At 40.1% G+C, this 25010-nt stretch overlaps 1 protein-coding gene across 11 annotated transcripts in view; it reads right to left on the bottom strand.

Moving 5' to 3' along the window:
• EXOC2 (exocyst complex component 2) overlaps positions 1–25010 on the bottom strand; it is a 130432-nt gene that overhangs the window by 8340 nt on the left and 97082 nt on the right. For all 11 annotated transcript variants that reach the window (XM_078393414.1, XM_078393412.1, XM_072998560.2 and 8 more), the window contains exons 24-25: positions 1589–1644; positions 1040–1162 (exon numbers count right to left, since the gene is read on the bottom strand). In XM_078393414.1, the coding sequence (XP_078249540.1) occupies positions 1040–1162; positions 1589–1644 (179 nt within the window). The remainder of the gene's footprint in view (positions 1–1039; positions 1163–1588; positions 1645–25010) is intronic.

Here is a 25010-nt window from a genome sequence, read left to right as displayed (position 1 = left end):
ACCTTTTGAATAATATATGTCACGTGCAACATTTTACTATGAAAGGATTTTCTCAGTGAAATGGAAGCCTGCATTTCCATCACAGATACATGTTATGGACACCCCCCAAAAAAGGAATTGCAACGGGACTTAAAGAAATACAATTCACATGTCTCCAGATCAACTTTGTAAGATTCACACAGCTTAATAAATATTCAGTAACCACTGCTACTTTGTATAACCAGAAGAACAGAGATCTAAAAGACCTTGTTAACTGTTTGATTCTCCTGCTCAAGGTCTTACATGAGCAGCAGATTACATGGGAATGAAGAACCATGCATATCGACAGCAGGTTGGGCAAAGCGTGCCCTCCTGCACCCCCAGCTCCCCAACACCCTCTCCATGTTTGCTCAAAAAGTCATTTTGAACCTAGAGGGTATGGGAATAGTTATGCCATGTTTTGCAGGGGTGCTCAGTGCCCCTATCCACCCTGTATCTTCTACAGAATATAATAAAATAAAAATTAAAAAAAATCTTTCTTTTGTCATGAGAGGTGATGAGGCAGTTTTCCAGTTAAGGAAAAGAAGCTATGTACTGTACCTTGATTGTATTAATCATCTTCAGAAACCTTCCCTCAATTGAACAGCACTTCTAGTGATATGACTTCTTCATTCATTAAAGAACGTTTTTTTAAACTACATGTTTGGATATTTGGGGGGGGGGGCTTCTGAAGCAGCAGAAAATCACAAAGCTGTGATTCTTTGCTGCTGCTAAAACTCTTTGTTGTGTATGTTCTATTGTGTCGCTCTGTGCACATAACATTGTAGCACGATCCACACTACAGCCATGTATTTTTAATGCCAGATTAAGGGTCATGGCTTTCCACAAAGAAATCACAAAATGGTTGGTAAGGGCACAGAGTGCTATTAAAGATTCCTAAACCTGCACACACAATTACAGTTCTGAGGATTTCTTGAGGTGAAGGAATGGCTTTTAAACCTGACTATAACAGAGATACATATTATGTCTTTATCAACAGCTATTTCCAGGACTCAGCTACCTGTAAAGCACCGTTTTTGCTAAAGGATGAAACACACTGCATTAGCCGGCTGAGTTCTTCAGCAACTGCCTCGACAATTCTTGACAGGACTCTGGGTACAAGCTCCTTTGAGATAGTGAATACCTAAAAATTTCAGATGAAAAATAACATAATTTAAAAGCCTGCATTTAACTCCCCGGAAGAATTGTTCTCCTGTCCTATTCTTGCAGATGACAAATAACCCCCTCCCCCAGGGTGTAAAAAAAGTAAAAGAAGAAGGGACTTGCAGCAAAATGATGCTCCTTTTCTGACTGTTCCTCAGTTCTTCTCATTCCTCATCACTCTGATTGTCATCTCCCCCATTCTCTCTCTAAAAAATATCTTTCATACTGTTGGTGCCACAGATAACTGTCAGATCACTGTCGCAAACCATCAATTTATCATCCAGCCCAATATCTCTTTTACATATTTTTTTTTATTTTCAAACAATCCGCTTGTTTTGTAGATTGGACTTGCAAATTCACTGAGGTATTTTTGAGGGTAACTGGGGATAATACGAAATTGTCTCACCTCGGCATGTACAGCAATGATATGTACTAAGGCTTCCTTCAAATAGTTTCTAACACCTGCAATAAACATGCACACAAAAAGAGAACGTCATTTTCATTCTGTTGTTCTGAATCAAAAACCCTATCGCTCGATGTTTTTTTTTTTTTATGCCATTCTGGGCTTCTTCTTCTTCCTTGAAAGGATCAACTGTGATCAGGGTTCCTAGGTTTAAGCACGGAACTTAGCATTCACCCCATGTGACCCAGCACCCAGAAAGTGAGATTTCTTCCAGCCACACCACCACAATCTGTTTCCTTTTTTGAAAGCAAAATGGAGAAAGGTACATTTTTTTACACTGATTGGTTAAAGAAACCAGAAGTCTTATGTGACATCCTTTTTCTCTTCTTTAAAAGAACTGTTTGGTTTTCAGTGAGGTTTAAAAACAACAATAACAACAACAAAACACAACTCATCAGCATTTGGAAATAACCAGCTATTTGTAATTAATTCCTTTAAAAACAATTAAATATAACAATATTGCATTATGAATATAACTTAAAAGACAGAATCACTCTTTCTGTGATATAAAGGCAACCTTATAGTTGCAAACGTGTGGCCTTATTACATGGAGGAGGAATATCACATGGCTCAAAAAGTGTCTATTGCTGCTCTCTCTGCTTCTATGGATGCTGAGATTATGACTAGGTGAATTATTCTGAACCAGAAACTAGTGATTTGTAGCATTCAGGGTTTTTTAAAACTCTTTTTTCATTTGCATTAGGAAGCAACAAAGGGACGTGGTGGCGCTGTGGGCTAAACCGCAGAAGCCTGTGCTGCAGGGTCAGAAGACCAAACAGTCGTAAAATCGAATCCACGCGACGGAGTGAGCTCCCGTCGCTTTGTCCCAGCTCCTGGCCAACCTAGCAGTTCGAAAGCATGCAAATGAGAGTAGATCAATAGGGACCACTTTGGTGGGAAGGTAACAGCGTTCCGTGTCTAAGTCGCACTGGCCATGTGACCACGGAAGATTGTTTTCGGACAAATGCTGGCTCTATGGCTTGAAGAGCGTGATGAGCGCCGCCCCCTAGAGTTGAACACGACTGGACAAAAAATTGTCAAGGGGAACCTTTACCTTTTAGGAAGCAACAAAGTGTTTTTGTTTTGGTTGTTGTGGGTTTTTCGGGCTCTTTGGCTGTGTTCTGAAGGTTGTTCTTCCTAACGTTTTGCCAGTCTCTGTGGCCAGCATCTTCAGAGGACAGGAGTGCTACACAGAGACTGGCGAAACGTTAGGAAGAACAGCCTTCAGAACACGGCCAAAGAGCCCGAAATATCCACAATAGCCATTAGATCCCGGCTGTGAAAGCCTTTGTGAATACATTGTTTTTGTTTTATTTTTTTTAAAAAACAACCTCTGTAATATAACTAACATACAGTACTGTGATCATACTGTAGTGTAGATTTGGAAAACAGTCTGTGTATATTTTAGTGGTCCAATAAATGGTACAATCTGCCATTGTTTCTGGATATTGCAATAATGCAACCCAAAATGTATCAAAATCAGCATGATGAAATTTAAATAATGAGGCAGTTGCTGAAATCCCACTGCTTTGTTATGCATGAAGGAGGCAAACAGTGGTGTCACTTTCACTGCCTACTAGTTAGCAATTACAGTGGGGTCTTGACTTGAGAACTTAATCCGTATTGGAAGGCGGTTCTCAAGTCAAAAAGTCTGTAGGTCAAGTCTCCATTGACCTACAGTGCACTGAAAACAGATTAATCCCGTAACAGGCCGTTTTTGTTCCATTTTGGTTTCTCTCTGGTCTGTAAGTCAATTCTCAGGCTGCAAGTCAAACCTAAATTTTGCGGCCAGAGAAGTCTGTAACTCAAAAAGTCTGTAAGTCAAGCCGTCTGTAAGTCAAGGGTCCACTGTAACAAGTCCCAATGGGATTTCCAAGCATGCCAAGTAGTGAATGCAAACCTGAGAATCCTAACAGTGACTTATTAAACTTTAGACAGAAGAGACTGCATGGTATGCCATTTGCCTTCTGCATGTGTAAAGAAGCGACAGGACTTCAGTCATAATGTGAAACTTTAACTCTTATTTCAACAGAATCAAGATTTTAGTTCTACAAAGTAGCACAAATATGTACGCATAAAATATTTGGAAAGCAAATCACAAAGCAAAGAAACACAACAGATTTTGCACATTACTTTGAGACTTTTAAAGGAAAGATAATTAAATATATGTATTATCAAAAATAAAACTAAACTCACAAACATACAAGCATGTTTCAAAATTAAGAGCACAGAGTGGCAGTGACTACTTAAATTTATCTGTCTGTCTGTCTGTCTGTCTGTCTGTCTGTCTGTCTGTCTGTCTGTCTATCTATCTATCTATCTATCTATCTATCTATCTATCTATCTATTTTTCTTATATTCCGCCCACTCTACCCAAGGTCTCTCGGTGGCTTGCAACAATTAAACTACAATAAAAAGATAAGGCAATTAAAGTACAATTAAAATATATACTCTAAAAATTGCCACCATGACCCACAGTTGATATTATTTCAATTAAAAGTTTTCTGGAACAGGAAAGTTTTGACCTCGTGCCATAATGTCATCAGCATCGGTGCTAGACGAATTTCAGTCAGGAGGGCATTCCATAGTCTGGGGGCTGCTGCCGAAAAGGCCCTTTGTCTACAAGCCATCCCTCTTACCTCCTTGAGTGATGGCTCTTTCAAAAGGGCCCCCTGGCTAGATCTTAACTACCGGGTAGGTTCATATGGAAGGAGGCGGTCCTTCAGGTATCCAGGGCCCAAGCTGTTTAGGGCTTTATATATAAAAACAAGCACTTTGAATCGGGCCTGGGCAGCAACTGGTAGCCAATGTAATTTAAACAGAATTGGTTTGATATGTCCCCTAGCGGCTCCACCACTCACCAGCCATGCAGCTTGATCCTGGACCAGTTGCAGTCGCCAGACCGTCTTCAAAGGCAGCCCCACGTAGAGCGCATTGCAGTAATCTATACGAGATGTTACCAGTGTGTGTGTAACTGTCATGAGACTCTGCTCGTTGAGGTAGGGCCATAGCTGGTACAATTTCCACAGCTGAATGGGCTTCCAGAGTTAGACTCGGGTCCAGGAGCACCCCCAGAGTGCGGACCCTGTCCTTTAGGGGGAGTGTAACTCCATTCAGGGCAGGGAAATGGCCCTCCAGCCTGTCCGGTGAAGCACCCACTAACAGCACTTCCACCTTGTCTGGATTGAGTTTCAATGTATTAACCCTCATCCACTCCATTATCAGGTCCAGACACGAGTTCAGCACAGAAACCGCCTCACCTGGATTGGTGGAAAACGAGAGGTAGAGCGGAGTGTCGTCAGCATATTGCTGACTTCTCAGCCCACACCTCCTGATGACCTCTCCCAGCGGTTTCATGTAGATGTTAAAAACCAGGGGGGACAGTACTGAACCCTGAGGAACCCCATGACATAAACACCACCCTCTGCACACAGTAAGCTAGGAAGGAGCGGAACCACCATAAAGCGGTGCCCCCAACTCCCAATCCAGCCAGCCTATCCAGAAGGACACCATGGTCGAAAGCCACTGAAAGGTCCAGGAGTATCAACAGGGCCACACTCCCCCTGTTTCTCTCCCGGCAAAGGTACAGGGAGACCAATATATGTATTGACAATACATGTATTCTCGTTGGCATATAGCAAATATGTATTTCTACAAGACAGAAAAATTTTGAGGATTTTGTGCAATACAACATTTTTAAGAATGTACAGGTTCAACACCTTGTCTGAGCTTTACAATGGTGTGAATAGCGGAAAGCAGACTTAGAAACATGGAAAGTTCAAAAAACATATAGCTATTGCTTGTAAACAGAATGGAAGGAGACATTCTTCTGAAAGTAAGAACTGACATTATTTCTTTGTTATAATAGCAGCTAAAGAGTACTCTTCCAATAGTGATGGGGAGGATAAATAAAATAATTATTTCAACTTCCACTTCCAGAAATAGTCCCTCTACTAACACCAAGCAACACTCTCCAGTGGCACGTCATGCAAGCCATTTCTTTAAACGTGATAAAGCCCAGGATTATGCCACATACCAAAAACAAACAAACAAATGGGGGGCAGAGAGAGAGAGAAATCAGAAATCAATTTGAGACACTGAAAAGGAACTAACTTTACATTTGTCTTGTGTATTCAGGCACATGTCCAACTATATGAAATGAGGCTTATGCCTCAATAAATATACTGTATGTTAATGCATTTGAACATGTTAGGAAGCAGATGTTGGCAATATAGCTCCCAGAATCTCCTAACCAGCACGGTTAGTAACTATTCTGGCTTAGGGATTCTGCATGATATTGTTTATTCACAAACTGTAAAATGAATCTCATTCCTAATATAACCAAATCACAGCTATAGGGGTGGGGTTTCTGGAAGCACTTACTTATCCATGTTTGTGTTTGGATAGTCAAATATGGCAAAGAAAGCAATCTAGGATATTTGCTAACTAAAGTAAAATATTCAATCTGCATCACTGGAGGAAATAACACTCTGTATTTCCCCCTGATTTGTGCAGTTTGATCTCAGTTTCCTCTGTATTTTTTCCTGCAAGTTAGGTGAGTGTGAACCATTTGTGGAGGATACCTACATAGGCTTTTCTACCATCAGTAAAACCTGGTAATAAAATATAACAGACTAAGCCCTAACACCATTATTTATTTATACGTAACAGTAATGTATGTAGCTGATTTTAATGTTTCTCCTCTCTGCATTTTATTCTCAAAATGACCTCTGGCTGAAAAGTACTGACGGACACTCACACACCTAAGTAAACGTTGTGACTCCTCAAGGATTTGAACTTGCATTCCCTGTTCCAAACTCAACTATACTGTACTGACTCCTCCCTCAGATCTGTTGTTAGTCTAAAAACAAATTATAAACTAAAATATACTGGTAGAAAATAAATGGAACAATTAAAGTGCTTACTTTGCATAATATGAAAAATTGCCTGGACAATTTGAATATTGTTCAAATTTTTGCAATACACAAATTGTTCTGTCTAATAGGCATATGCAAGATAGGCCATTCAGATTTGAAGAAGTGGAATATTGCAAAATGAATAACACAGCAAACAAACAGTTCTGTCATTTAGGCGTAGCTGAACAATTTACAACCATAACTGAAGTGTTAAAAAAATTTGATATCTATCTTCATAGTAAATAAGATTCCTGAACACTATAAAAAGCCTTTTGTAATGTTTTATGGTGCCTTCTACCACTAAGGCAGCCCTGGTATCTATTCTCATGAATGAGCTCAAGTTCCTTCATCTCAGAGGTCTGCTGGAGGGCACAAGAAAGGTGGACAGAGTGAAGGACTTTTGTGTCTTCTGATGTTTTCAACTACAGTGGGGTCTTGACTTGAGAACCTAATCCGTATTGGAAGGTGGTTCTCAAGTCAAAAAGTTCTCAGGTCAAATCTGCATTTCCCATAGGAATGCATTGAAAACCATTTGATCCGTATCTGCTCTTTTCTGTACATAGAAACTAATGGGAAGCTGCTATTCCGCCTTCAACCACTAGAGGGGGATATTTTGTTTCTTTTTTTTTTCTTAGGTCAAAAAAGGTTCAGGGAAGGCAGGGAAAATACAGTCCAGGCAGGACAGTACCAGGCAGTCTGAAGACTGTCTCCCAATCCACTCTCTAAACGCTGGGAGGAGTGAGGAAGCAGACAGGCACCCTTTTCACTGGCCAACAGTTAACTGAAAGTTCACATTTTGCACTTTCCCTGCCTCCCACGTGGGTTTTTTTCAGTTCGTAACTCAAATCTAAGTATGTAAGTCAAGTCAATATTTTCCTATGAGAGTGGTTCTTAAGTCAAAATGTTCTTAACTCAAGCCGTTCTTAAGTCAAGACCCCACTGTACCACTCCCTTGCCATTGGCCATGCTGGGTGGGGCTGATGGGAGTGAGAGGTGACAATATCTCAAGAACCAAAGTTTCCCTATCCCTGAGATGGAGAATAAGAGCTCCCTCAGATAACTATTATTACTTAACGGAAAGTTTGGAAGTTTATTTTGCACTGAGGAAGAACTAATAAAGCATATAAAAATCTTAAAGTGCCTTCACAGAGGAGGTATATGAGCAAAGGGCATTTCCAAAAGCTTGCCTAAGTTATGGAGTGTATTTTACGATTTTAATAACGTGCTCAATATGTGCATGTAGAAACACTCTCTATAGTCTCGGGTAATTCACTGTGCTCTGAGGAAAAAGAAATGGGATATTGGGTGAGATGAACTCGTGCCAGAAAGCCAGCCAACGTTTCTCTTACAGCTTCACTCAAAGAACAGGAATATTTGAGCGCGTCTGAAGGCGTTATATTTTTCTCTAACAATTCCAGCAAATTATCACCTTCAAGTATTAAAAATATAGGTAACAAAAAGGTGGGATGACTTCAAAGAGGACATGAACTGAAGTTGCTTCCCCACAGACTTTAAAAGATAGCGCTCAAAGAGCTGAGTTAAATGCTGCCAAGAGAACAGAAAAAGTTAGTCTCTTTTCAATTCAGTTTCCCCCTACATTAATCTTTCTGAGGTTTGCCTGGTCTTGATATGATGAACAATTCTGGCTCAGACAGGAAGTGCAATCTACACTTCCTTTTCCCAAGTGACCTACAGATTACCCACACATCCAAGATCAAAAACCTTCAAACCACTTTAAAAAGTGGAACAGCACTGCTTGCAAATCTGCAAAAGTTAAACCACTTTTTAAAAAAGCACACACACTGAACACTAGGTGCTTTGAAAGCAAAACACAACCCCTTCAGTATCCTCAGCACATATGGGAGTGTGTACCAGTTCCCAAACCAACAGTTCCATAGCTGGGGAAGGGGATTAAATTATTGCTCTTCTCCAATTCTTTTTCAACTAGCCTCAGGTATAAAGCCTTCAAGCTAGTTCACTTAGATGGCATCTACACATATCTCATCATTGTAATCTTTATCTCAAGAATATAGATCCTTTGGAAACAGGAAGCAACATGGATATTGTATGTATGGTAAGATCTGCTCCACCACAGCAGACAGCGAAGAGGTCCTGTGTACCCTTTCTTAACAGAAGAGCACCTACTACAAGATTAGCAGATGGAGATCTTGGGTTCTGAGAAGAATGCCCCTTCCTCCAAAAGTTAAAGTGGAGAAGGAAAGAGTTTTTGGTGGTATCACAGTACTCTTGAAGTTCTTGCTTTTTTGTTGTTGTTAACTAAGTCTGTCAATAGTAGAAAAGGCAGAGGTACCTCACATATGACAGCATCATAAGATAATTTCTACCTTTACAGTTTTAAGTTATGATTTAGATTATACCAGGAAAAGGAACAGTAAATACATTATATTAAATCTCTCCATCAATGAAAGAAAAGAAATAGTGGTGGGGACAAACCTTCTTTAAACTGGAGGCAAACCACCAAATGTAGCCCAGTGGTATATATATAAAACTACCTTTAATTTGAGCTCCCTGTAGATTTGTACAATCTAACCATCCAAAAAGAATGTATACTTCTTTATCAGTTGGTGATATATAAAGTATACATGATGATACAAGTTGTAAAAACCATAACCTTCTCAGATAGACATTGGCAGTTCATGTGACATCATGGTATTTGAAGGAACTGCCCCCACCCACATACCCTTCTGAGTCGTCTCATAGAATAGTAGAACTCTGACTTGGAAATTCCCCAGGGACACATAAATAGTCTGCCTTAATCTGAACAGTAGTATTTGCTTGAGCAGGCAAATGGATGAAAAAAAAAAAAAACCCAACTACCACTGAAATGCCATTACTGTATGGGATATACAGTATATACTGTACAGGATAAACATACCACTATGTAACAATTGCCTTGATGAATGAAATGAAGCTAAGACCTATTTCTCTCAATAGTCCAGCCTGATAGTTACAAAGAACAAGTAAAATACAATTTAAAAAATATGTTTTGCTAAAACAAATCATGACAATCATGAGACATCTTATGGTCACGTTCCTCAGAAATAAGGATGGGCACGAATCAGAAAAATGGTGATTCATTTTTATTTGTGATAGGTCAAGGTCAATGAATCACAAATTATGAATTTTACTGGAACTGAAAGCGTTTGCAGAGGTGGGGACCGATCAAGATGGTCCGTCCCAGGAGGCTGATAGAGCCAAATGGTTTCCTGATGAGGAGTTTCCTGTTGCCTTGGCAGGTGATTCTGTTGAAGCCCTGGCTGACCCCTAGAAAGGGGAAATGGCCAGGGCTGTTGACACAATTGCTCCTAAGGGTCCCCTCCCACAAAGTAGAGCCAAGCTGGCACTCTGGTTTACTGGGGAGCTGGTGGTGATGAAACAAATGGGATGGAGATTAGAGCAATGATGGCCAAAAACTCAGAATGAATCTGACTGAACATGGGCTACAGCCCATTGGAAGGCCTATTCTGTGGTAGTGGCAGCCATCATTACTTGCTGCCATCATTGCGTCTGCACAGAGTCACCCAGTGGTAGCTTGCTGCGAAAAATTTGCACAGCACTTTGCTAGCTAAATCGCTTGGATCCACTTGTGCCGTAAGATGCTGTAGAAGTAATTATGGCTCCTGCCTGTCCTATATTAATGGACAAGTTTCAGTTTTTGCAGCCTGATGTGGACAGGATCCCTGGAGCAGTGAAGCCTACCACTTGTCTGCTAGACCCTTGCCCATCCTGGCTTTTAAAAGCTGCCAGAGAGGGACTGGCTAAGTGGGTCGAAGGAGTAGTGAATGCCTCTTTGCAGCAGGGTAGGATCTCAGCTTGTTTGAAGGAGACAACAGTGAGACCATTATTGGAAAAAACCTCCTTGGACTCCACAGTACTGGATAATTATTGACCAGTCTCTAATATCCCAAGGTGCTGGAGCAGGTTTTTGCTTCTCAGCTCCAGGGATTCCTGCATGAAATGGATTACCTTGATCCATTTCCATCTGGCTTCAGGCCTGGTTATGGGACAGAGACTGCTTTGATTGCCTTAGTGGATGACCTATGCCGAGAACTGGACAGGGGAAGTGTGTCCCTGTTGGTTCTGCTGTACTTCCCATTGGCTTTCGATACAAATGATCATGGTATCCTTCTGGGCTGTCTTTCTAGGAAGGGACTTGGAGGCATTGTTTCACAGTGGCTTTGGTACTTCCTGGAGTGGAGAACCCAAGAGGGTGGTGCTGGGGGACACTTGTTCAACACCCTGGCCCTTGACCTCTGGTGTCCCTTAGGGGTCTGTTTTGTTATGTAGATGCTATTTAACATCTACATGAAACCAACGGAAGAGGTTTCCAGAGTTTTGGCTTTTAGTGTTACCAGTATGGTGATGACATCAAACTCTATCTCTCCTTTCCATCTAAATCCATGGAAGATATCTCGGTTCTAAATCAGTGTCTGGTGTCAGTGATGCACTGGATAAGAATTACTGAAACGTAATCCAGACAAGACAGAGGTACTCCTGGCCAGTTGAAAAGCAGATCAAGGAATAGGGCTGCAGTCTGTGTTGGAGAGGGTTATACTCCCTCTGAAAACACAGGCACGCAGCTTGGGAGTGTTCCTGTATTTATCTCTGAGCCTGGATGCTCAGGTTTCAGTGGGGGCCAGGAGTGCCTTTGCACAGTTAAAACCGCATCTCCCTTTATGAGCCTGCCCAGGCATTAAGATCATCAGGGTAGGCCTTTCTCTTAGTCCTACCACCCTCACAAGTACACTTGGTGGGGACATGGGAGAGGGCCTTCTCTGTTGCTGCTTCCAGACTCTGGAACTCCCTCCTATGGGAAGCTAGGTGGGTCCCATTTTGCTCTTTTCACAGGCAAGCAAAGACCTTTCTCTTCAGGCAGGCTTTTTCTTAATGCCTGGTGGTCTGAGATTAGTTTTAAATGGACCGTTGTGCTCTGTTGCTTTAAATGTGTTTTAATATTGATCTTAGTTACCATTTTAATATCATACTTGTTTAATTATTTTTAAATATTTGTATATTTACTATTTTTAGTTTTTAAATACTGTTTTAATTACAGTGGGGTCTTGACTTAAGAACGGCTCGAGTTAAGAACATTTTGACTTAAGAACCGCTCTCATAGGAAAATATTGACTTGACTTACATACTTAGATTTGAGTTAAGAACTGAAAAAACCCACGTGGGAGGCAGGGAAAGTGCAAAATTTGAACTTTCAGTTAACTGTTGGCCAGTGAAAAGGGTGCCTGTCTGCTTCCTCACTCCTCCCAACGTTTAGAGAGTGGATTGGGAGACAGTCTTCGGACTGCCTGGTACTGTACTGCCTGGACTGTATTTTCCCTACCTTCCCTGAACCTTTCTTGACCTAAGAAAAAAAAGAAACAAAATATCCCCCTCTAGTGGTCGAAGGCGGAATAGCAGCTTCCCATTAGTTTCTATGGACGGAAAAGAGCAGATACGGATCAAATGGTTTTCAATGCATTCCTATGGGAAATGCAGATTTGACCTGAGAACTTTTTGACTTGAGAACCACCTTCCAATACGGATTAAGTTCTCAAGTCAAGACCCCACTGTATGTAAGTTGCATAAGGGGAGAAAGACGGGATATATATAAAATAAATAAATAAATAAACTATCTTATGTTCCACAAGTAAACACATAGAGATAATCTCACATAATTGTATGCATGCAACCCTGCTGCTTTGTGTGAGAACCTGTGGATATAGGCAGTATTCCTACATAGGCATTAGAAGAGAAATATAACACCTTCCCCAAAGACGAAAAGTAAATAGTATCTCTTTCTAACCTTCTTAGCCTAAACCTATGACTAGGCTGGTAGTTATGATCAGATTTCCTTTTCCTTCTCCCTGAAGTCCTCTACGATGTCTGAAACCTGCCTTTGAAGTGGTACTCAGTCTGTCAAAGCTGTTTTGGGGGTTAGAAGGTAGCGGACACAAAACTGCAAGTGGAACAGATTTATGGCAGGCTGCTAATCAGACCTATTGGATCCCAGTCGAGAGCGAAAAAGAAATGTAGAAATATAAAGGTGCACTGAAAGAATGAGAAGACATTAAAACACTGGACACAGCTACAGGGATGTAAATATTCACTTATTTCCCTTCTGCCACTGATAACAAAACATTTCAAAAGCTTTCTTCTGGCTGATGCTATGAAAGATGTATGTGGAGAATAATTTCTGTTGCAAAAAAACTACAGTTTTTACTAAACACTGATTTTTTAAAAATGTTGCTAATATTGCTGCTTGTGGGGAAAAGAGAATTTCTTTTTTCTCTTGTGCATGACAGGAAAATTGTCCACTAGACAATTGGCAACTTGTTTTTATGGTGTGTCATTAGGGATGAGACAATGTGAATATTAATTACAGTATATCCTAAATGTGAAGTACTAACTCAAATTCATATTCCCTATTTTGAGAACTGGATTAAATAATAGTGGTTGCTTCAAATGAAATACAGGTTTAATTAATAATAACCATGTGCCATCAAGTCAATTCTGACTTATGGGGATCTTTTTCAGGGTTTTCCAGGTAGCTAAGTAGTCAAAAGTGGCTTACCATTCCCTTCTTCTATGGGTTTCTTAGGATTGTACAGCTTGCCCAAGGCCACATAAGCTGGCTCTACTCACAAGAGGCAGAATGCAGAATCAAACTCAACAAGATACCTAAACTACTGAGCTATTCAGTCAGCTCTAGTCAAGGGTTAGAGTATACAATATTGTGAACTGCCTCTGAAAATGGAAGAGAAAGCACTTTGTCATATCTGAGGCAGCACTACTAACTTTATTGATGTCTCTGTGTTAAAGACTGCAGTCCAAACCAGTTTGTATTCCTGGGTAATGAAATACTTAGAATTAGTTTTTGAAAAATAAATTTAAAAATAAATAGTTGTCATGTCAGTTAATCTGAATTAAGTTGACTTTGTTCGCATGTTCCCTTGATAGCAATGTTACCCCTTTCTCTGTGTGTGTGTGTAACATGGGAAATATGAATTTACAGTGGACATGTACCGTTCAACCTAGTTTAGAATCTAAATGAATAATAATTACATGCTGCCAAGTGAATTGTGACTTATGCCAATCCTTTCCAGAGTTTTCTAGGTACAAAGTACTCAAGAGTGGTTTACCATTCCCTTCTTAAGATAGCAGATTGGAAGAGGTTATAATTTTCTTAGGCAGCAAGAAAGTCATTTACTAGAAATGAAATGTGATCACGTAAAAGTTTCTGAAAATTTTTTTGTGCGATCCATTTCCTGTTTTTATTGGAAACATTCCTCCACCGATCACAGAAGGATCTCAAGATGTGGTGCTTCACTTTTGCTTTGATATTGTCACTGTCAGAAAAAAAAAACCCATGAATGTGTAGGCAAGGTCTGGAAAGTCTTTGGAGGGACTACCCACCAGTTTAATCATATTTCCTGTTTTTAACTCCTTAATTCTAAATCTGCCTAGCCTGACAGAAACAGATTGAAGAGTTCAGGACTATTAATATCTCAAATTCTCTCCCCCCCCCTTCAAGATTTAAAAATAATAAGAACATTTCAAAGAAATATAGTGTTTTTGTGGGTGTAGAAATATTCCAATACAGAACAATGAAATCTGAACTGAGATAAAACTGCTCTCCCAGATAAGCACCAAAGAACAAATGTTATGAACAGGTAAGGCACCAAGTTCTGCTGCTGGCTACATGCACAGTAAAATCTGACTGGATAGATTTGGGCAGTGCACAAGGCTTTGTATTTCTATACTTGACTGGTACTGGAGTTAGAAGGATTTGGAAGGGCCCTATTTTCTTGACTTTTGACTGTCCTGCCCTTGGAAGGTAGAAAATAAGTAACTTCAGCGTCTACTTTACAAAATCTTATTCATAAACATATATAATAAATGCATTTTAATTTAAAGCCTGTTTTTTCTTTTAATAAATATAAAAAGAGTGCTTTAATGTTTGGATTTTTAAACCAATGTTTCCTTTTACTAACAAACCGTATACTAGTTACAAGGTATTATTTCTTAAACCCTTATCATTATAAAAGGGGGCACTTGTTTACGATTTTAACTATTATTTTCAATATACAAAGGAGCTAAAAAGTGATATGCATTTATAAACTCATAAAGCTGTTGTTACCATAATAATACCGTCACAGCTTCTGCAAGATGAAATGACAGCAATTTTACAAATGAAGGATGAGCTTGGAGATATGCAATGCTTATGAATTTAGTTTGGTTGTCACTCAAATATTATGAATATTACCACAAACATTTTTTTTAAGAAAATAAAAAAGTGAATTCATTGATCTGAGAAAGGGCTACATTATGGGAGAAAATGGTTGGAATGCCATAGAGATTACAGAAGCCCAATTCTTTGTGGAATGCACGTCTTCTCCATTCCTGGCCATCAAAATGCCAATAACTTTGATAAGATACAGATGCTATAATACACTATATAGAAATCATACTGGGAAAATCCAAGGCAGTGAACTAAAAGCAACTACATGGATCATTAGATGACTAACCCCCCACAACGTATCAGCTGAAATTCTGCTGCTTTGTGTAATATCAAAATAAATTAGACCCTTGAGTCACTGCTTCAAATAGGCCTACTCTAGTTGCAACTTACTACACTAAAGTAAGTTACAAATAGAGTAGACTTATTTGAATCAATAGAACTAATGGAGGAGATGGCAGACCAAATCTCTACTGATTCAATGGGTCTATTCTAATGCAACTTACTATGATAAGGAGCAGGATTTCAGCCATTGTGTTACAGTTTCTTTTCTGAGAAATAAGAATTTCTGTGCAACCTAGATTTTCATTCAGATCGTTCTGCCTTCACCTGGACAGCTTCAAACAACCTACTAGTGCTCATTAAACTCTTAAGGCATTGCTCATTCTCGGGTTAGACAAAAAAAAACTCACTAAGGCGAAAACATTAATCAAGCTCAATACATCTGAACAGTCTAGAGCAGTGGTCCCCAACCTTGGGCCACCAGATGTTCTTGGACTTCAACTCTCAGAAATCCTGGCCAGCAGAAGTGGTGGCGAAGGCTTCTGGGAGTTGTAGTTCAACAACACCTGGAGGCCCAACGCTGAGGACCACTGGTCTAGAGGGAGGATGGGAGCTAGAGCTCACTAACATCCAGAGGGCTGCACATTCCTCACCCCTGCATTATTATTTTTGGAGCAAAATCTATATATATTCAAAATTAAAACGTTCCTAGGTACAAAGAGATACTATCTGAAAAGAGGAAAAACAAGCTTCCACATGGAGCTCTGCAGGGCTCTGCAGTACATGAGGCTACATGAAACCATGAGGCTACATGGAATGATGATACCCTGTTCCCCGAAAATAAGACCTAGCCTGAAAATAAGCCCTAATATGATTTTTCAGGAAGCTTGTAATATAAGCCCCACCCCAAAAATAAGCCCCAGTTAAGTGAAACCCTTCCTGCCACAATTGCGCAGCAACCAGAAAATGACATAAACATCCCCTGAAAATAAGCCCTAATGCTTTTTTTTTTTTTGGAGCAAAAATTAATATACTGTAAAACCCTGTCTTATTTTCGGGGAAACACGGTAGCTAATTCCTACATTCAAAGAAGAGTCCCCCACAGAGAAATTAATGGAAATGGACCAGGCCTCATGGAGGTCTGAATGTCCATAGACATGGACAGTCAAAGCTGATGCACTAAAGCTAGTGTCTGCAACACTTTTTAAAAAGAGAGCTTCTGTGAGTCTCTTTACTCTCAGGTTTCCAGTTATACTCATGTTCTATAATCTGTTTCTAACTTTTTCTTTGTTAAAAACTATTACTTTGTCAAACTGCAAATTCTATACACTTGAATATGTCCAGGTTATTTTAAATTACAGAGCTCTAGATGGCTTGGACCTGAGTAAATTGAAGTACTGACTTCTCTTATGAACCTTCCTGTAAAATAAACCCTGGTCTAAGTATCTTCACCTTTGGAAATGAGGCAGAATTATACCAATGCCAGGGTTTTCTGTTATTGCCTCTTACTTGTGGAATGATCCCACTGGTGTGCGGTATATTTTTTTTACCTAAAAAGAAATAACACATTTTAAATAATATGCATTAAAGACTAAGACACATCCTTCTCTGTTGTCGCTCCCAAACGCCCCAGAACTGGACATGTTTAGCCTTGAGAAAAGATGACTGGTGTGTGTGTGTGTGTGATAAGATAGCATTTTTCAAATACTGGAAAGGCTGTCATATAGAGGAGGAGCAGGATCTCTTCTTGATCATCCCAGAGTGCAGGATACGCAACAATGGGCTCAAGTTACAGGAAGCCAAATTCCTCACCAGGCCTCCTGAGAGAAGAGACAGCCTCTGCAGCCATAGGCAAGCTACACAGTCCCAGGTCGTCTCCAGAAGAAGGAAATGGTAAACCACTTCTGTGTATTCTCTAACTAGAAAACCCTGCTAAGAATCACCATAAATCAGAATCAACTTGATGGCACACAATTATTATTACCTAGCAATCATTTCAGCATACCTTTTGTAAAGGATTCAATTTTTATCACAGTGGATCAGTTCCATATTACATTCTGGCATTTAGCTGATTGTTCACTTCTCTTGAGTATACTACACAGTACCAATATCCTCATCCAAACTGTAAAGAGCTTTCCTTTCCAGAAACTGTAACGTTTAAACATCCATTAATAGAGTTTGATTGGCTACCAGAAATGTACCCATTTGCACAAGCTGTCCTACAGTGTTGGACAAAGTGTGGTCCTGGGGCCATGTGCAGCTCCTGAGACTAGTTTTGCAACCTACAGGTGCCCTTTATAAGAAAAAAAAACCTCACAGAGATCATTTTATACTTCTAGAAGCCTCTGAGAGTTGTGGTTTTTCAGTAAAACAGAATGCAGACCTCCTAATGCTCTCCAGAATCCACACAAATGAAACCAGAGGGGGAGTTTAGAAATATTGTTTTAAGTGTTCATAGTTTTGCTCATTTGGGAGTCTGCTGCTTTCCATGGTAGGACCCTAGGCTGTCAAAGTTGTCTATACCAGTGGTTCTTAACCTTTTTGAAAGCAATGCCCCCTTGAGACATTGAGGAAGTTATCATCACCCCCCTCCCTGAGGTGATATCTTACCTACCTACCTACCTACCTACCTACCTACCTACCTACCTACCTACCTACCTACCTACCTACCTACCTACCTACCCACCCACCCACCTACCTTGTCTCCCTCCCCACCTGGGTGCGAGGCAGCGCTTCACGGGGCAAGGATGAGGACGCAAGAGACCCTTTCCTTTCACCCGATCCACACTCAGTGCTCCCCTAAAGGAGAAAGGCGAGACGTGGCAGGTAGAAAGAGCTGGATCATCTGGCGGCAGCAGCAGCACCGGATCTACTGCCAGCACTGCGGCTGCAGTCGACTTCACAGGTTTGGCTCGCTCCAGCGCCTCCCTACCGCCCCCTTCTGTTCTTTTGCCCCCACACCGCCCCTTTTCGTTCTACTGCCCCCCTGAAAAATGAAATCGCCCCCTGGGGGGCATTACTGCCCATGTTAAGAACCACTGGTCTATACCTACTTTACTATATACGTACAACAAAAATTGAGACAGAAAAGGGTATTAACTGCTTGACTGTAAGTAGTCAATAACTTTCAGATAAGGCATACAATGGAAATACATCAACAGCCATGATATCAAATTTTCTTGCACCCGTGGATCCCACAGAGATAGTCCCATTTGAAATACATGTGTGCACAGCTATTTCAAAGTGAAAAGGGCATTGGGCACATACATATTATATTTTGCAAGCTATTATTGTATCTCGTAGTCCTTTTATTCCTTTTCTTCACAGAAAGGCAATGATTCCTCTTCTGTACAGAAATGTAATGCAGATTGGCTGTACTGATCATATACAGTGGTGCCTCGCTTAACGATTACCTCGTTAATCAATGCATCCGCTTGATGATGAGGTCTTTGCGACTGCTTTTGGAATCGCAAAACGATGTTTTAATAGGTAAAATGCACTTAACGATGATCGGTTCCCTGCTTCGGGAACCGATTTTTTGCTTAACAATGGTCTGAAAACAGCTAATCGGCGGCTCTCAAAATGGCCACCCACTGTGCAAAATGGCTCCCCACTGTTTTTAGGATGGATTTTTCGCAAGAGAGGCACCGGAAAATGGCCACCCTATGGAGGATCTTCGCTGGATGATTAGGTATTTAGCCCATTGGAATGCATTGAGCGGTTTTCAATGCGTTTCAATGGGTTTTTTTCCCTGCTTGATGACGATTTCGCTCTACAGCGATTTCGCTGGAACGGATTAACGTCATCAAGCAAGGCACCACTGTACAGTATGTGCATTTGGCAAGTATGCATATGTGATTCATAAATATGCCAACACATCCCTGTGGTATCCTCAGATCTACTTCAGTGAATCCAGTTTTTGTCCATTCATTGCATTTCTACTCTACTGCTCTATTGTAGAGCTCAGGATTATTTAATTAGCCTGGAAAGCAGTAGGTTGCCCAAATCTACCTCATGAATTAACCAATGTCTTAGTTCAGATCCAACATTCTGTCCTCTACATACCATAAAATGTACTCAGAATAATGTATACAAATACATCTAGGGTTCTTTTATTTTATTTATGTATTTATGTATTTATGTATTTATTTATTTATTTCAAATATTTTTAGCCTGCCTTTCTTCTTAAAAGGACCCAAGGCGACTTACAGCATTAAAAGGACAGTATTTAAAATTTGGTCTAGATGTGCGGGATATAAACTTAAACAAACAAACAAACAAACAAATATGCATGCAGTATTAAAAAGAATTAGGTATCAAATTAAAATGGTAAATAAAATCTGTACTAAAACAAATTACAAAGCAACAAAGCACCACAATCCAATTGGCAGACAGGTATCGCTCACAAAAAGATCAACTAAATGAACTCCTGATCTTGTGGATGGTATTGGTGGGGCCCATTGGGCAAATGAGCAGATTCCTTTTAATTATTAGCTTGAATATTTGATGGAGGGAGGGAACAATCAGCAGCTTGTTCTCAGATGGGTCTATGAAGTAGGTTGTCTTGCCCTATCTGTCCCTCTGCTGCACTCAGTTGGAATAACTGCTCACAAAGAAGAGTTGAAGGAGAAGAAAGAGGCAGGTGGCAACTGCTGCCTTACCCTTGATAACATTACTGGTCTCCACATAATGAGAAAATAATCTGATCCTTCTTCACCTGTGCCACTATGAATCTGATATGTCTCCCCGCCCCCCATGGCTGATACTTGTTCCTTGTGTACAAATCAGCACATACATGTGTGTCCATGGACTTCCAATGCCATGCCAGGGAGCTTGGATGCTACAAAGAATATTATAATAAAATCATTGTATATCATGTGTTCTACATCTGTCACATAAATGTCCAGAATTAGTAGTATGAAGATGGACAAACTGGTTGTCTGAGCAAAGACTTGTTCTTTGAAAGTCCTGCATTGGACATGGTTGACAGTCATTTTTGCATGAAAATATCAACATCCATAGTATCCTAAGTTATTTAAAACATTGTTTCAGTCTACCTAAAAGATATTAAACTTAGTCCTTGTGCCTCAAAAGGGTATATGAACAAAAAGGAAGACAATACTATTTTCTTTGCTGAAGGGAAAGCAGTACTTACTGGAATCTTAAAATTCTTGCCTTTATTATGTATCCATTTTAAATCAAAGCAGTACTGGTTCTTTGAGGCCTCTCTTTGGGCAATGTACTGTGGGTTTTGATCTAAAGTTATAGGGTAATATAGTGATTGGGGCATTGGGAGACCAAGAGCAGCCTATAAAAAGTTTGCTGGCTGAACTTGGATTGTTCTCTCTCTCTCTCTCTCTCTCTCTCTCCTACCTCACAAGATTGTTGTGGTGGTAAAAGGGGGTAGGGTAGCACCATGTGCACCAAGTTGAGCTCCTTGGAGGAAGCAATGTGATATGATTGTAATTGATTAAATTAATTCACTTGTAACTATGTATTCGCAAAGGCTTTCACGGCCGGGATCTAATTACTTGTAACTGATTGTAATATGATGATTACTGGATTTAAAAACTAAAACATAATCAACTGAGCCCCAGATAACATTTCACTACTCATAACTTGAAATCATTCTTTGGGCATTTCTTGGGATCCATAATTTTAAGGTAGCAAAAGTGCAACCAGGCTCAGCATGTTGCTCCAGATAGGCAGCTGAAATAGTTACTGCTATGTTTTGATTTCTGCAAAAGACAAAATGAATTTCTGGGATTGAACCTTTGGATTGAAATAGCACTATGATGCAAAATATTCCTTTGTGTCAAGTTCTTTGTTGTAGTAAAACATTTCCAGGCACATTTCAGTTTACAGAGTTGGGGTCATCGGCAAGTTACACGGTGAAATAGCTTTTTGGTGGGTAGCAGGAAAATAACTAGGTGTTCCTTTTAATGTGTGTATTTAGTCATTTTTCACATGATGTGTTCCAGTACATAATTCTTGGGTGAAGTTTTAGGTTGGGAAAAAAAACCCAAACAAACTTGGCTGGCAAGTTAAATGTAAGCCTCAGTCTGGAGCCAAGCTGTAAATCGAGAGATCGAATGGTCCCGTAACCAGTATAGCAAGGCCATTGTAATAGCAAACATTTCATTATTTTAAATTTACTTTTCACTGTGCTTAGCAATTTCAATTTAATGAAACACTTCACAATTTTATTAATGTTTGGATGAGATTAGAGTTCTGGACTTGTTCCGTAGCTTGGAGTGATTGAAATTACTAAACCTCTAACTTTGAACTGTGAAAAATCTTCAGCTTTCCAGTTCTGTACTTCATTCATAAGTTTAGATAAGTTCCAAATGTTGAATTTGAGCTGAGTGCCTCAGCTTCAACTAAAAAATATGAATGCTTTACATACTGCCAGGTTCCAGATAAATAAGAAGATGGTTCATTTTGGTACTGGTTCTCTGAAAATGGAAACTGAAAGGTTATGAAATGCTAAGAACACTTTCAGAAATGTAAAATGTAATCTTTGTCATGAAAGAATAAATAGATAACTACCTATCAGTCAGCTGGATAGCTTGGTGGTTTACATATCTGGCTGTGGAGCCAGAGTTTGAGAGTTTGATTTTGGCTGAATATCAGGAAAAACTTCCTAACTGTTAGAGCAGCATGGCAATGGAACCAATTGCCTCAAGAGGTGGTGAGTGCTGCAACGTTGGAGCCATTCAAGAGAAATTTGGACAACCACCTAGCAGATATCATTTGATTTGTATTCCTGCACTGAGCAGGGGGTTGGACTCTATGGCCTTACAGGCCCCTTCCAACTTCATTATTCTATGTCTCTGGAATGCCCTACCACAGGAAGTCAGGCTGGCCCCATGTTCTTCCTCAAGCAGTTAAAGATTTTCTCTTCAGACAGACTTTTCCTTAGTGACTGGCAGCCTGAGAAGCTGGCTGTCAAACCTACAGTTCAATGCATTCTAATGGGGGGAAAATTCACCAAAAATTAACGAAGAGTCAGAACAAAGCCAAATTAAGTTTGCAAAGGTTTTACAAGGTGCACTGATGATCCCAAGCATTTAAAATAGTTTTTGAACATTTTAATATACACTTAAAATAGCGAAAACGGACATCACTAAGCAAAACAGGGGGACCTAAACTGTCATCGCTAAGCGAGGCAAGGTCCCGAACATCGCTATGTGAAATTTCCCCATAGGAAACATCGCTAAACGGAGTGCAAAATCGCTCCAAAAACCTCATCGCTAAGCGAATACATTGTTAAACGAGGCAATCGCTAAGCGAGGCACCACTGTACATACATAAACCTGTTGTCTAAATATTATACTTCATGAGCCTGAGAAAATGGACTGTAATTCCAAGAGCTCACAACAAAACAAATGTGTTACACCATATCACTATCTTTTTTCTCCACATTTTTGTTTCATTCTGAATTATTGTGATTGGGTTCTTTTGAAAGAGTGGGCGGGCCTGGGGTTCCGGCAGGAAGAACTGACGGAGACGATGCAACTGGTGCAAACAAGGGTTGTTTATTGTCCTTAACTTCAGAACCACCTAAACCAAACGGATTTAACATTTCCACCTCCGGCAACAGCTTATAACTTTTAACTCTAACATTTTCAACACTCTTGGTTTCTTTCACATTCTCTTTACTCCAAGGATAGAGCTGGTTACTGGGTTCTGCAGCGGTGTGGTTAGAACTACACAAACCATCCCACAACAAGGGTGCACTACTCGGGAACCCTCCAACCTGGGGAGATAGGGACTGGTACCACAAGGGATCTCCTTCTTCCCCGAACCCGGAATAAGAGACGTTTCCCATTTCCATTTTTCACTCTGTTCACCAACCCCCTTTAGATTCCAATCAGGTGGTGTTAAAAACAAATGAATTATTTGTGGCATGAGCTTCTTGGGCAAAAAGTACTTCAGCTAACACAGTTTGTTCTTGCTGTAACACTCGTCTAGAATTTATCGCTAGCCAATTAATATCTACATTAATCTTTAAAAACCGTATTTAAAAAACAAGAACTCTCCCTGAAAATATGAAAAGAAAATCCTGTCCCTCCTATTGTCTAGAAAGTTAACGATGAGAAATAACTCAAAGCAGGAAGGAGATGTGGCTCTCATGTTGAATGAACAGTAGAACTGCTCAACAATCATGACTAGCATCAAAAGGAATGAGGGTGACAAAATACCTCTTTCTTTTCGACACATATTTTATAAGATCCAGTAACTTGCCAAAGCCTTAAAGTTACTTGAGAGTTTACAGATATTGAATTTCAGAATAAAGTAGACTAAACCCTTTGTTGTTTAACACAAAGCCTTGGCTAACTGACAAATGATATCCAAATGTTTTTTGGTAGAACACAGCCAAACTATCAGTATGTTATTTAAAAAAACAACACACCCAAAGAACGTAGTTATAAAAAAGTCTCCCCATTTAATACTTCAAACTGGAAATTCTTTTGAGACTCAAGCTTCAATGTCTGCAAGGATTCAGTTCTTTTAAATTACCACTTTTTTCTATTTGAAAATATTATATTTCAATAAGTGAAAGTGGGTGATGGTGCTGTAGCTTACACAATCACAGTGCAGATGATGGCAACACCAACATACAGTCTCTGGCACTATGGCCTACTCTACACACCGAATGCATACTGGACCACTCCCTTCAAGCTGACCACTGAATAATCATCCTCATCAGTCAGTAGCCAGAAAGTGACTTTCAGAGAATACTACAACTATAAAACAAGATAGGAAAGAGAGACAGATATAGATGATATATATACATACATACATACATACATACATACATACATACATACATACATACATACATACATACATACATACATACATACATACATACATACATACATACATACATACATACACACACATATATATATATATATATATATATATATAGAGAGAGAGAGAGAGAGAGAGAGAGAGAGAGAGAGAGAGAGAGAGAGAGAGAGAGAGAGAGAGAGAGAGAGAGAGAGAGAGAGAGAGAGAGAGCTTCTTCATGGATTGCTGCCTTGTCGTGGCGAAGGGGCTTGAGTAACTCAGAGAAACTATGGGCTATGCCGTGCAGGGACACCCAAGACGGACAGGACATAGTGGAGAGTTCAGACTAAACGCAATCCACCTGGAGTAGGAAATGGCAAGCCACTCCAGTATCTTTGCCAAGAACGCCCCATGATCAGAAACAAAAGGCTAAAAGATATGACGCTGGAAGATGGGCCCCTCAGGTCGGAAGGCGTCCAACATGCTACTAAGGAAGAGCAGAGGACAAGTACAAGTAGCTCCAGAGCTAATGAAGTGGTTGGGCCAAAGCCGAAAGGACGCTCAGCTGTGGACGTGCCTGGAAGTGAAAGGAAAATCCAATGCTGCAAAGAAAAATACTGCATAGGAACCTGGAATGTAAGATCTATGAACATTGGGAAGCTGGAGGTGGTCAAACAGGAGATGGCAAGAATAAACATCGACATCCTGGGCATCAGTGAACTAAAATGGACAGGAATGGGCGAATTCAGCTCAGATGATTATCATATCTACTATTGTGGACAAGAATCCCATAGAAGGAATGGAGTAGCCCTCATAGTCAACAAAAGAGTGGGAAAAGCTGTAATGGGATACAATCTCAAAAATGATAGAATGATGTCAATACGAATCCAAGGCAGACCATTCAACATCACAATAATCCAAGTTTATGCACCAACCAGCATTGCTGAGGAGACTGAAATTGAACAATTCTATGAAGATTTACAACACCTTCTAGAACTGACACCAAAGAAAGATGTTCTTCTCATTCTAGGGGACTGGAATGCTAAAGTAGGGAGCCAAGAGATAAAAGGAACAACAGGGAAGTTTGGCCTTGGAGTTCAGAACGAAGCAGGACAAA

The sequence above is a fragment of the Pogona vitticeps genome, chromosome 4, assembly GCF_051106095.1.
Source record: "Pogona vitticeps strain Pit_001003342236 chromosome 4, PviZW2.1, whole genome shotgun sequence".
NCBI lineage: Eukaryota > Metazoa > Chordata > Lepidosauria > Squamata > Agamidae > Pogona > Pogona vitticeps.
The sequence above is the reverse complement of the archived record's forward strand: the minus strand, read 5'-3'. Positions and strand labels throughout refer to the sequence as shown.